Below are 14,163 nucleotides of genomic sequence, written 5' to 3'. Positions count from 1 at the left end.
GGCAGACCATTCCCTAATCCAGGGTTCAGGCGGCTTGAACACAGCTCTCACACATGCATGTGTGAGTGTGGAGACAAGACCGATACCTTACTGTTTGATGTGGGTGTCTCACTGAACCGGGAGCTCAAAGATCGGACAGTAGTAGTAGGCTGGCTGGCCAGAAGCCCCAGGGACCCTTCTGTCTCTCACTCCCCAGTGTTGGTATTACGACTCCATGCTATCAAGCTGGCCTCTAACTTACAGAGACATTCCTGTCTCTGCCTCCTGCTGGGACAAAGGTGTGCACCACTGCTCCTTCATGGACGAAGCAACCTTTCCAACCCTAAATAAATAAATAAATAAATAAATAAATAAATAAATAAATAAATAAATAAATAAATAAGTGAACTACTGATTTCAGTTTTAGGCAGCAAAAGTGTCAAGATGGTACGGGTGTCCCCACACCCGACTTAGGCCACCCCCTCCAATTTTGAATGTGTCTTTGTGTTCAGTTTTCCTAAGGGGTGGCCAGGTGCTCTCAGAAGCAGACACAGTAAGCGTCTGGGGTCCCTTGGTGAGCCTCCAGCATGACTTCTGCTCCTAAGAGGAGAGTTAAGTTCTTGTGCATAGCTTTGACTGGTTCCTGCTGTCAACACTCCCCTAAAAGACATCTCTTCTCTTTGCTGGGCTCCGCCCACCCGCAAAGATGGCCGCCCCCTCTACATCCTGCGCCTGGGCCAGATGGACACCAAAGGCCTGATGAAGGCAGTGGGCGAGGAGGCGCTGCTGCAGCATGTGAGTGGGTCCTTCGCGGGCGTCGCGGGTGTCGGGGAGGGGGCAGCATAGCCAGCAGTTGTCAGTACCATGCCTCCCTTCTAGGTTCTTTCTGTCAACGAGGAAGGACAGAAGAGATGCGAAGGGAACACGAAAGAGTTTGGCCGTCCGATCAGGCAAGAACCCGAGCTGCTGGCAAAACCCCCAAAGCAGGCTAGCTAACGCTGACTGCGCATGTGGGTGGCCAGGTTAGGCGCTGTGAGATAGTGCTGTCCCCTAGTTCTTACAAGGATCTGGTGAGGCAGGGCCCCTGTCCTGGGTTTTGCTGGTGGAGGAACTGGAACTCTGGCTGAGCTAATTTGAACTGCAACACCCTTAGCCTTTGCTTCCTAAGGCCAGCCTTCCTCCTCAGCTCCGATGGGGCCGTTGTCTTCCTCTTCCTCTGGCATATTTCCATTCCTGGGATGAGTAACCTACAGGGACTGTGAAAGTGTCCTGTGTCCCAGCCCTGCCCTCCTGAGCCCTTTTCTCCAGCCCACGTGCCTGGGGCGGGGGCAGTGCTGGAGGCCCTGGTAGGTGGCAGAGTCAGGTAGAGCCCGAGGGCCTGTGTCTGTCACAGCTCCTGGACTTGCCTACTGGACCTGGAGGGCCTCAACATGCGGCACCTGTGGAGGCCGGGGGTGAAGGCCCTGCTGCGGATGATCGAGGTAGTGGAGGACAACTACCCCGAGACCCTGGGCCGGCTGCTTATCGTGCGTGCGCCTCGCGTATTCCCGGTGCTATGGACCCTGGTGAGATCAAGGGCCAGAGAGGGGGCCACACAGCGGGTGAATCCTCTACCTGAATGATCCTAACGCACAGATCTGCGGAGATGATGCGGATCCAAGGTTGCCAGGGTCCTTTCCAGGAGATGGAAACATAGCTGGATTATGGGAGGGGTTTTATGACGTGGTGAATGTCCTAAAAGCCTATAAATCCTGCACTTTTTTTTTGTTTGTTTGTTTTTGCTTTTTTCGAGACAGGGTTTCTCTGTGTAGTTTTGAAGACTGTCCTGGATCTTGCTCTGTAGACCAGACTGGCCTCGAACTCACAGAGATCCTCCTGGCTCTGCCTCCCAAGTGCTGGGATTAAAGGCGTGCGCCACCACTGCCTGGCGAATCCTGCACTTTTTAATTTTATGTTTTTGTGCATAGGTGTGTCAGGTGCATGTGCACACAGGTGCATTCATGTGGCAATCAGAGGTGGACTTTAGGTGTCCTTCCTCAGGAGCTTTCCATCTTGGTTTTTGAGACAGGGTCTCTCACAGAACCTGGAGCTCACTGATTGGGCTAGACAGCTGGCCAGAGAGTCCCAGGGATTCACTTATCACTGCCCACCTCAACCTCCAAGCTCTGGGTTTACAAATGGGTGCCATCAAACCCAGCTGCTTTTTTTTTTTTTTTTTAGCGTGTGTGTTCTGGAGATCCACATTCTGTTCCTCATGCTGTGTGACAAGCATTTTACTGCCTGAGCCATGTCCCCAGCCTGAATCATTCACTTTTAAAAGATCAAATCAACCAGATGTAGTGGTGTACACCTTTAATCCTAGCACTCAGGAGGCAGAGGCAGGAGGATTTCTGTGAGTTCTAGGCCAGTCAGATCTATATATTGAGTTTCAGGACAGCCAGGACTACATGGTGAGACCCTGTCTCAAAAGAAAAAGAAAGAAAGAAAGAAAGAAAGAAAGAAAGAAAGAAAGAAAGAAAGAAAGAAAGAAAGAAAGAAAGAAAATCAAGTCAGGGCTGGTGGCAGCATCCAGCAGGTAAGACTGCCTGATGATTGCAAGCTTAGATTAATATATTGATCACCAGGATGTCTTTTTCACTTAATAGTACTTTCTTGACATAAAATAGCTATATGTTTTTAATTTCTAATGATTTATTTTTATTTTATGCACATTGGTGTTTTGCCTGCATGTGTGTCTGTGTGACGGATCCCCTGGAACTGGAGCTACAGACAGTTGTGAGCTACCATGTAGGTGCTAGGAATTGAACCTGGGTCCTCTGGAAGAGGACCTTAACCTTTAAGCCATCTCTCCAGCCCTAAAATAGCTAAATTTTAAATTTATATGATTTCCTTTAAGTTTTTTATCTTGTTCAACTCTAAAGGAGTGGTATAAACGCACACAAGCTCAACTTCTGTGGTTTTGGTAGGTTTCCCTCTTTTAAAGCTAGGATTTCATTTAACCCAAGCTAGCCTCATATTCACTATTCACCCAAGGATAAGCTTGAACGTCTAATCCTCCTGCTTCTGTCACCAAGAGTGTTGAGATTATGGGATGTACCACCATGCCTAGCTTATGCTGTCTTGGGATGGAGTCAGGTCTGGTGACAGGGCTCAGCAGGGAAGAGTGCCTGTGGCCAAGCCTGACCACCCCAGTTCAATCCCTACGACACACTCAGGAGGAGAAGAAGAACTCCCAAAAGCTGTCCTCTGACTCCCACAAATGTCCACCCCAAAATAAATACATGTAAAAAATGCTTTTAAAGAGATCAATTTTGAGCTATGTATGGTGATTCATGCCTGTAGCTGGGCAAGAAGAGGCTGAGGCAGGAAGAACCCCAGTTTGATGCCAATCTGAGCCACAGAGGGAAAACCTTCTCAAAACAAAGCAAAAAACCTAAAACCAAAAAATACAATAAAATAAAAATAAACACAACCAAACCAGAAATAAAATGAAATAAAGTCAACCAGTAAAGTGACTGATTCAGCTCTCTAACTCTCCCTTGCCCCGCCCCCAGGTCAGCCCCTTCATCAATGAGAACACCAGGCGCAAGTTTCTCATCTACAGTGGCAGCAATTACCAGGGCCCTGGTGGCCTGGTGGACTACCTGGACAAGGATGTGATCCCTGACTTCCTAGGAGGAGAGAGTGTGGTGAGTATGGCTGCTGGTCCTGGATCCCAGAAAGAAGTGGGGCAGGAGCCTGGGAACCCAGACTCATGGGGCCAGAAAGCTGATGAAGAGCATCTTAGTGATCCCCCCACTCACTCTCACCAAGGAGACGCTGGCTTTAAGTGGGGACAGGGCTGGTTGTAGAAGCTTCCTCAGAGAGGTAACATCTCTTGATGTGGGCCTTCCTTTGGTTCTTTCAAAGGCAGTGAGGGCTGGAGAGGTGGTACAGCATTTAAGAGTCCTTGCCGGAGCTGAAGAGATGGTTCAGCAGCTAAGGGCACTGGCTGCTTTTCCAGAGGACCTGGATTTGATTCCCAGCACCCACATGGTGCCTCACAACTAGCTGTAACTCCAGTCCCAGGGGATCCAATGCCCTCTCCTGGCCTTCTAGGCACCCTGTGAATGTGGTACATAAACAAACCTACAGGAAAACACCCATACACATAAAAATAAATGTTAAAGATTTTCAAAAAGAACAGTTGCTTATAAGGACTGGGACTTGGATTCCAGCACTCACATAGTAAGGCAGGAATTCACAAATGTCACAAATCCAGCACAGGCAGATGCAGGAGGACAGAGACAGCTTGCTGGCTTCTAGCCTTATCAAGAGAATTGAGCCCCAGGTTCAGTGAGAGTCTCTGTCTCAAAGGGGTAGACAGTGTGATGTGAGATCCCTAGTACCCTGTTTTGGCCTTCTACCCATATGTGTGATGTGTGCATAATTCACACACACATAAATTAAATAAATAAACACATCTTTTAAAGGTAGTAAGTGAGCCAGGCCCAAGCCCTGGCCACTCCACCTGGGATGCGTAGGGAAAACAGTATCCAGACTCTCTTATGGTTCCCAGGAGCATGAATCTGGTCCTGCTCTCATCCCCAGGCCATCTGTGGGCACAGTCCCCAGCACAGACACCAGGCAGCAAGCCGCTTGTCAGTCAAATGGTTTTCTTAGGACCTCTGTCCAGCTTGACTGTGCTCTGCTCTTGTGATACAGACGTATGATTTCTTCTTGGGCAACCGGCCTACAGCTCTCTCAAGGACTTACTGAAGGACCACGGGCAAGGACAGGACTCTGTTATCCTCCCCCAACCTTTTGTTTTCAAAGTGAAACAAGGAAAAATGTTGTGTGTTGGTGTTTGGGGTCTGAGGCTTGGCCACCCAGGGCACCTTTACCTGGGGACACCTATAGAACTAGACAGGCCCAGCACTGGTCAGGTCCCACTGCTGAAGGAAAGATGCTGCCCCCACTCTGAGTGTACTGTAGAAGAGGGAACCACACCTAGCCAGACGCCATGAAAAGGGCTAGGAGTGCAGGGGTCCTTCCCCCCTTACTTTGTGTGTGTGTGTGTGTGTGTGTGTGTGTGTGTGTGTGTGTGGTGTGTGTGTGGTGTGTGTATGTATGTGTGTGTGTGGTGTGTAGGTGCACAAATACCACATCATGCATGTGGAGGTTGGAGAAAGGCCTGCAGGGATCCATCTCTTCCTCTAACATGTGGGTTCTGAGGATGGCACTCAGGTTCAGACTTGATTACAAGCGCCCTTAGCCACTGAACCATCTTACCAGACCCTGTTTTTGCTCTTGAGAAGGGTCTCACTGTTTAGCTTAGGCTGTCCCAGAACTTGGGGTCCCCCTTCCTCAACCTTCTGAGTGCTGGGATTATAAGCATGTACCATCACACTCAACCCAGTTTTGTGCCCTAGTCAGCCACGTGCACCTTGTGTGATCTTGGGAAAGCAGCCTGGCCTCACGTGTCTAAGGTCCCATTCCCCTCTTTCATTAAGTGAGAAGAGTGTATCTTATCTTGCTATTCCTAAGCTGTTTCAGGGCTCACAGAGCACCTAATGAGGCAGCCCTGACCTGCCAACCCTTTCAGTCTTTGAAATCTCCCCTCAGTGTAATGTTCCAGAAGGAGGCCTGGTCCCCAAGTCCCTGTATCTGACCGAAGAAGAGCAGGAGCAGGCTGACCAGCTACGGCAGTGGAGTGAGACCTACCACGCAGCCAGCGTGTCCCGCGGGAACCCCCACGAGGTGCCACCTGGTGCCACCTGGTCTGGGAGGGCATGGTGGGGTGGTGTCTCGGATCATGTTCCTTCAGAGTGGGTGTGGGGTGATTCTGGTCACTCAGTTTCAGCTCTATCCCAGAAGCTTTAGGACATGGGATGGTTGCAGAATCCCCGACACCCGCAGTTCACCCCAAGTGACCAGGCCTTTCAGGGAGAGGTGGGGTTCTGGGAGGAGTCTTAGCAGTTCACTCTGACGACAGGGAGACTGGTAGATGACCAGAGAACAACACCCTGACCCTGGGACTCGTCCACCTCTGCTCCCCTTATGCAGGTTGCCGTGGAAATTCCAGAAGGGGAGTCAGTCATCACCTGGGACTTCGACATCCTCCGAGGAGACGTGGTGTTCAGTCTGTACCATGTGAAGCAGGCCCCCAAGCTCGGTCCCCAGGAGCCTGGGGTTAGAGCCAGTGAGCAGCTAATTGACAAGAGCAGGGTCCTTGGCACAGACTACAGCCGTGTAGAGGCGCCCCTCATCTGCCGGGAAGGGCAGAGCATTCAGGTGTGTAGGCGTGGGCTGTGGTTACTAACTCGGCCTGGGGTATCAAGCATCCCTCCCAGGCCTGGGAGACAGCCGTGGACAAAGTGGATGTGCTCCCGGCCTCTGGGACCCTGCAGGCCGACTGGGGAGAGGGCCCTAGTGTTTGTGTAATAGGAGGTCCCCCTCCACTCCAGAAGGCTGTATGGAGGGAGGAGATGCACTAAGCTAAGAGGCAGCTGGAGGCCAGCGGGAGGTCTTGGGCCTTCAGTTTCTTCTGCATGAGGAAAAGAAATCATTAAAGGCCTAACCAGCCTAAGGGAGGCTGCGGCCGTAGCTCAGTCAGTGAAGTGATTGTCTTTCTTGTAAACACAAAGACCTGGGTTTGATCCTCAGAACCTACGTGGAAAAAAAAAGCCAGGTGTGGACACACACACTCATGCACAAGCACATGCATTCACGTGGGGGTCCCAAATGGCTCCCACTGGTGCCATTTAAATCAAGCAAAATTTCTCATCTCTAAATTCAGGAGGCGACAGATCCAAAGTCAAGGAGCCTGTGGGGTTCCCTAAAGGCTGAGGAAGGGTTCTTTCTTGTCCCTTTGGTGGGTCCCCAGCTTGTGGACACATAACTGCGGTCCCCACCCTTGCCTTCTATGTCTCTGTCTTGTGCCTCAAGTTCCCTCCCCATTCTCCTGTAAGGACAGCGGTAGTCATGTTTAGGATTGACCGTAAATCCTTAGCTGACAAATGGGAGAAGTAACCAAATAAGGCCATCTTTCTGAGCTTCTGAGTGGACATGGATTTGTGGGGGACACTGTTCAGCCCATGTCATCACCTCATGGTGGGTGGAGGATGGGGCTTTGGGACTCAAAGTCCCACTTCCCCATATGAGTTCATTACAGAGGGCCTTCAGGGGGGCTGGGGCTGGGAGAGGTGGAGGTGTCCTCCTGGGTGGAAGGAATGGCAGGACCAAACTGGAGAAAGAAGCGGGAGACCTCATGGGCTGGGGTGAGTTGTGGAGCCAGAGGACATCTGCATGGCAGGGCAAGTGGTAAGGCCCCAAGGTCTGCGACCAGATCCGGCACCCCAAGACCCTGCCCTCAGAAGCTCCCGAACACCCCCTACTATGAAGTTCTGAATGCAGGGCTGGGAGTCCATATCTCCTGCCTCCTGTGACTCTGGCATGAATGTTTCCATGGCAGCTGAGGATCCATGTCTAGGGCCAGAACATGGATGTGTAACTGGGCTGTGAACTACTTTGCTCATCCTCACAATCTCTCCATGAGGTCAGTGTTACAGGTGAAATGTTAAAGACACACACACACACACACACACACACACACACACACTCATTCACTCTCTCTCTCTCTCTCAGATGTACACATGTACATATATACATTTACACATAAACACACATGCACATATATGCACACAGACACACACACATACCCAAACACACATATATACTCACACAGACACACACACACAGACACGTATACACAGATACACAGACACTCACACACATATACACTCACACACATACATATATATACACATACACATCAACACATCAACATGCACAGTGAGAGTCCGCTGGCTCCATGAGCATCATGGACCTTACTGAAGCTTCCGTGGAACAAATGGCTCTTGCAGTCACAGCCAGATCCCCACCATCCCACCGGACACCCCCACTCTAACCTTCCCCTCCCTTTCCCTGCTCCTCCACACATTCCCCCTCATTAGCAGCAACAGCATCCCACAAACCCATCTGCTGTCCTGCACCCCACACTCTAGTGTCTACTCCCCCACATTAAGCAGGAAGCTCTGATCCCTGGGATATGGCAGTCACCACAAGGAGGCTTTGGAAAGCGCTTATAAAGGATTTCCTGGGATACTGGAAAAGACCAAATAGAAAGAGACGCTATTCCCAAGCCTGGCTACAGAAAATCTACAAAAGCTCAACCTCCCATCCCGTCTCCAGGAGAACCTAATTCCCCATCTTGTCCTCAGGAGGACCCAGCCCCACATAGCATCAGGAAGATCATGGCCCATATCATTCCCAGCAGGATGCAGCTCCCCAACCTGTCGCCAGAGAGACTCAACTCCCCATCTTGCTCCAGGGGAACCCATCTCTCCATCTCATCCCCAGGAGGACCTGGTCTTATTGTGGGTTCTGTGTTTCAGGGTTCCCATGTGACTCAGTGGCCTGGCATCTACCTGCTCCAGTGGCAGATTCCCAGTCCCTCCGAGAGTGTGGTCTGCAGCCTCCCAGGTGTGGATGATGTCCTGACGGCTCTGCACAGTCCTGGTCCCAAGTGTAAGCTCCTGTACTACTGTGAAGTGCTGGGCATCTGAAGACTTTAGGTAGGGGAGGCCTGGGGCTCCCACCAGCTCTGGAGACATGGCTGCTTCTGTGATTGTTGACTGACTATGCAGTGGCCTGGGGTCGGTTTCTCCTGGGTGGACATCAGTCGCCCTCTCTAGGAACTTAGTGTGAGAAAAATGCTGAACCTTCACCCTTTGTAGCAGCAGAGCCTCCCTTCAAGGATCTCAGTGCACAGGGCCAGGGGAGAAGAGGAGGGACCACCCTTCACTCCCTAGACTCCTCAGTTTGCAACGACTCAAGTATTCTGGAACAGTGCCTTATAGATAACTGTCTACAGGTTGCTACTTTGGGTTATTAAGGACCCGACCCTCCCTCCCCTCACCCCCGCACACACAGAGCTTCCCAGTTGCCATGTACTGAGGAGACAAGTCCCTTCAACTCCCTGAGCTATAGGAAGCCCAACTACTACATGGGAACCACTGAAAAGATGGTTCACTTGGCACACAGCGGGCACTCAGAAGTGAGGCAGGCAGCCTGGAGGTGGAGCAGGCAACATGTTCAATTTCTTCCCCCTTTTTGCATTTCATTTTAATTTCTCATTAGTTTTGAGTCGGGGTCTCATGAAATATAGGTTGGCCTTGAGCTCATTATGTGGCTGAGGGAGATCTTGAACTCCTGATCCTCTTGCCTGCCAGGTGCTGGGATCACATGTGTGCACCTCCACACCTGACTTTACGTGGTACTGGGACTCAAACCCAGAGTTTCATGCATGCCAGGCAAGCACTTTAGCAATGTAACTATGCCCATCCCTTTTATTTCACTTGTAAAGAACAAATGTAGCTGTATGTGGTAGAGGCCAAAATAGGAGGATCCCAAGTTTGAGTCTACCCTGGGCTACATAAAAAGATGCTATCTCAGAAAACCAAAAGAAACTAGAAAGTTCTTTCTGGCCAACTCTGACCTGATATCTGGAGTGGGGTTAATTGTTAGCCTAGGCTGGCCTGGGATTCACAATCCTCCTGCCTCCACCTCTGGTGTGCTGGGTTTGCAGATTTGTGCCACCATACTTAGTTTTGACTGAAGAAAACCAGAGAGAATGAGCCTGGGACTGAGCTATTCCTAGGCTGTGGGTTTCTCTGCTCCGTTCTAGTCAGTGCGGCTCTCGGCTGCGGCAGGCCTGACTGGTCCCTGGGAACTGGGTGCAGGGAGCTGGTAGCTCCTCTTTGCTCATTATGGCATCACTGACTTTCCCTCTGCATCAGTTAGTCACTGGTGGTGGTTAGCAGCCTGGAGGAAGGAGCCCTGGGGCCTCATGTACAGTATTAACAGCTCTTGCCTGGGAGATAACTTAAGGTGTACACATGCTTCTTCCCCAGGGGCTCCATGTCCAGCCTGGAATCCTGCACCAGCCGCTTCTCTCAGCTCAGCGCCACCACCTCTTCCTCCTCCTCTGGACAGTCCCACAGTGGCTCAGTGGTGTCCAGATAGCTGACCGGGAACCTGCCGGCAGCCCGAGTGCTTCTGGTATCAGGCAGTGTCCAGGATGAGAAGAGGGCCTGTCCAGACATCTGGGACCATGCTGGATATAGAGGATGGCACAGCTGGGGTGTGGGGACCCCACAGCAGAGATCTAGCTCTCTGCCTGTGTGCAGAAGGAGCCTTACTTCACCGCCCTTGAAGGGACAAGGACAGACCCTATGCTTTTGAATTTCCTTTAAAAGCTGAGACCTCATGGATGCTCCATCTCCTATGTCCAAGACCCGGAGTCTAGGGCTGGGACAGGGACTGAGCCCCGACTCACCATTGACTGTGCTTCCAATAGGTTGGCCCTTTCCTCAGGGAGGCCTTTTCTACCAAGGGATCATCATTGTTCAGTGCCTCACCCATCTCCCAGGAGAGTACAGAAGGGAACTTCCCCTGTAATATGCTTTATATTGTAATAAGCAAAAAACTGTTTCATTTATCAGAGACATATGCTGGAGCATTGTCAGTTTTAATTTGTACAGGTATACCCATGATGGCTATAACTTCTAGCAATTGTGTGATTAAAGAATTAGCCTTCTCAGAACTCAAAACAGTTGCCCATTGAAATCCTGAATGGGTATCAATGGTGTGGTGTACATATTTCAGTTTTCTAAATTCTACAAAATGAAACATATCCATCTGCAAGATTTCATTCCTCTGAGTAATCTTTGGGTTACATCCTACTGGTAGTGGAATCTGATTATATAAAGAACAAGTAGGACATTTCCTTATAATTTCCTTGGCTTGTTACCAGGTTATAGAAAAATTCTTTTTAAAATACTTATTATTTACACTATTTAAAAAAAAATGAAACTCTGAGGCCTCCAGCACATTTCCTATCAATAGTTGATCAATTTCATCATTTCCTTGTGCTAGAGGGCCTGGCAGACCTGTTTGGGATCAGATGTGAGTTATATATAGGGGATGATTCTTATTCCTGATTATTTCTTGTAACTGAATAAATAATGAAGTTAATTCTGACTCATTAGGGATTAATTCTGCAGTCTCAATATGTAACACCACTCTTTTGGCATACTGAGAGTCAGTAACTATGTTGACAGGTTTCAAAAAATCCATTAATACCGTAAGAATGGCATATAATTCCGATTTTTTGACAGAATTATAAGGACTTTGAACCACTTTACTTAAATTTTCTGATTTGTAACCTGCCTTTCCTTGTTTGTTTGCATCAGTATAAAATGTAGGGGCTCCAGATAGTGGTGTTTCCTGTACAATTAGAGGCAAGATCCAGTTAGCTCTCTTTATAAGTTTAATTCTATAGCTTTTGGGATATATGTTGTTAATCTCTCCCCAAAAAATTACTGCAATCTCTTTGCCAAAGTTCACTTTCTGCCCATAATTTTTCAATTTCATCATTAGTTAAAGGTACTACAATTTCTGCTGGGTCTATTCCTGCTAATTGATGAAGTCTCAAATTTCCTTTTAAAATCAACTCAGAGATCTTTTCCACATAAGTTTTTAATTTTTTACTCTGTTTATTTGGTAGAAATATCCATTCCAATATAATATCTTCCCTCTGCACTAAAATTTCTGTAGGAGAATGCTTAGAGGGTAAAATAACCAAAATGCAATCAAGCTTTGTAGTCACACAATCCACATGTGTAGCCTGTATTTTCTTTTCCACCAAAACCAATTCTTTCTCAGCTTCAGCTGATAATTCTCTTGGACTTTTTAAGTCCTTGTCACCCTCTAAGGTTTTGAACAAATTACTCAGTTCATCATTTTTACCCCAATAGTGGTCTATAGATTAGAAATGTCTCCAAATAATCTTTGAAAGTTATTAAGAGTCTGTAATTGATCTCTCCTAATTTGCACCTTTTGGGGTCTAATTTTTTGTAGACCTATTTTTTTTTTGGTTTTTTTGAGACAGTATTTCTCTGTGTAGTTTTAGTGCCTGTCCTGGATCTTGCTCTGTAGACCAGGCTGGCCTCAAACTCACAGAGATCCACCTGGCTCCACCTCCTGAGTGCTAGGATTAAAGGCATGTGCCACTGCTGCCTGGCTGTAGACCTATTTTATATCCTAAATGATTAATGGAATCTCCTCTTTGTATCTTTTCAGGAGCAATTTGTAATCCCCAACAAGGCAAAATTTTCTTTACTTCTTCAAATGTTCTTTCTTTTTTATTTTATTTTATTTTATTGGCTTTTTGAGACAGTGTTTCTCTGTGTAGCTTTGGAGTCTATCCTGGAACTCACTCTGTAGACCAGGCTGGCCTCGAACCCACAGAGATTCGCCTGCCTCTGCCTCCCGAGTGCTGGGATTAAAGATATGCACCACCATGCCCGGTACACTCTTTCTAAAGTATCCACATTTGAATCAGCTAGTAAAATGTTGTCCATGTAATGATAAATTATAGATTTAGGAAATTGTTTACGTATTACTTCCAATGGTTGTTGTACAAAATATTGGCACAGGGTTGGGCTGTTTAATATTCCCTGTGGGAGAACCTTCCATTGGTAGCTGTTGACTGGCTGGGATTTATTCTAAGCAGGTACCGTAAAGGCAATTTTTTTCTCTGTCTTTTTCTTGTAAGGGTATTGAGAAGAAACAGTCTTTTAAATCGATAACTATAAGAGGCCATCCTATAGGTAACAGAGTAGGCAAAGGAATTCCAGATTGTAGAGAGCCCATTGGCTGAATTACCTTGTTAATTGCTCTTAGATCTGTTATTACCCTCCACTTACCAGACTTCTTTTTAATAACAAATACAGAATTCCAAGGGCTGGTTGATTCTTCAATATGCTGAGCCTTTAACTGCTCTTGTACCAGCTGTTCTAAGGCCTGCAGTTTCTCTGTTGTTAAAGGCCATTGCTGAACCCATACAGGTTTATCTGTTAACTGTTTTAAAAGTAGGGCTGTTGGTGTCTTTGAAAGATCAGCAGCTCTTGTGCCCTGTTCTTGTACAGTCTGGATGGTCAGTGATTGTTCTTTATAATACCTTCTAATATTTTTCTCAAAAACATATGTTAGTTTAGGGTTTGTTTCTAAGATTGGAGAAATGTTAATCTGGGTATTCCATTGTTGTAACAAATCATGTACCCATAAATTCATAGCTATATTAGACACATATGGCTTTAATTTTCCTCTCTGTCCTTCTGGTCCTATACATTTGACCCATCTCACACTCTATTTCACTTGAGATAATGTTCCCTAAAAGCTGAACATTTAGCTCCTGAAGAGGCCAATTTGGATGCCAAGATTCTGGTGCAATTATTGATACATCCACACCTGGGTCTACAAGACCTTTAATGAGAATGTCACTTATTTGTATTTTTAATTTTGGTCTTTGTTCATTTACAGAAGTTTGCCAAAAAAATCACTTTGTGTTTTCTCCTGAAATTTTTGTTCTCTTTTATAGCTGTTCTATCACCCTGAGCAGTATGGTTTTTTACAACAGGCATTAGGTTCTTTAATTGCTCTGAGACGGGGTTTCTTCTATGATGGTAGGAAAGGACTGAAATGAATTTGTCGTGGGGGCCTGCGAGAGGCCCCTCAGGGAGTTTCCCAATGGCAATGGCAAAGGATTACCTTGTCTGTCCCTTGTTAATCTACATTCCTTAGTCCAATATTTGCCTTACCACACCTTCTGCATATTCCAGAAGGGAGAGGCATTCTGTTGCCATTGTTCCTTGAAAAAACATTGTTTCTAGGAATGCCCTGTTTACAGTCCCTTTTTAGATGACCTGTTTACTACAATTGAAACACTGACATTACTATTTTTCTTCAGCCTCTGGAAATCACCTCTCCTATCCAACCATCATCATGGTCATAAGCTTTGATATTAATTGTATCTCAGATCCATTCCTCCAAGGGTGCTGATCTTGCCTTTAACAGCCTAACTATCCTTTTGCATTGTGCATTAGCATTTTCAAAAGCCAGAGATTCAATTATTATCTGTCTAGCTTCTGAATTTGGTATCATTCTATTTACTGCTGAAGTCAGTCTTTGTAAGAAATCAGTGAAGGTTTCTTTTGGGCCCTGTACAACTTTTGTAAATGACTCATTCCTCCCCCCCCCTCACTTCTCCAATTCTATCCCAAGCATTCAAGGCTGCCATGT

At 47.4% G+C, this 14,163-nt stretch overlaps 1 protein-coding gene across 1 annotated transcript in view; it reads left to right on the top strand.

Annotated features, from left to right (window-relative positions):
• The window catches only part of Sec14l5 (SEC14 like lipid binding 5), a 36,754-nt gene extending 26,297 nt beyond the window's left edge, over positions 1-10,457 (top strand). The window contains 9 exon segments of the mRNA XM_059269153.1: positions 686-774; positions 859-929; positions 1,373-1,544; positions 3,534-3,668; positions 5,584-5,718; positions 6,025-6,252; positions 8,415-8,576; positions 8,578-8,594; positions 9,933-10,457. Of these exon segments, the coding sequence (XP_059125136.1) occupies positions 686-774; positions 859-929; positions 1,373-1,544; positions 3,534-3,668; positions 5,584-5,718; positions 6,025-6,252; positions 8,415-8,576; positions 8,578-8,594; positions 9,933-10,044 (1,121 nt within the window). The 3' untranslated portion in view covers positions 10,045-10,457.
• The last annotated feature ends 3,706 nt before the right edge of the window (positions 10,458-14,163 follow it).

Source organism: Peromyscus eremicus, chromosome 8a, assembly GCF_949786415.1.
Source record: "Peromyscus eremicus chromosome 8a, PerEre_H2_v1, whole genome shotgun sequence".
Lineage (NCBI taxonomy): Eukaryota > Metazoa > Chordata > Mammalia > Rodentia > Cricetidae > Peromyscus > Peromyscus eremicus.
Note: the sequence above shows the minus strand (reverse complement) of the source record. Positions and strands in the feature narration are given on the sequence as shown.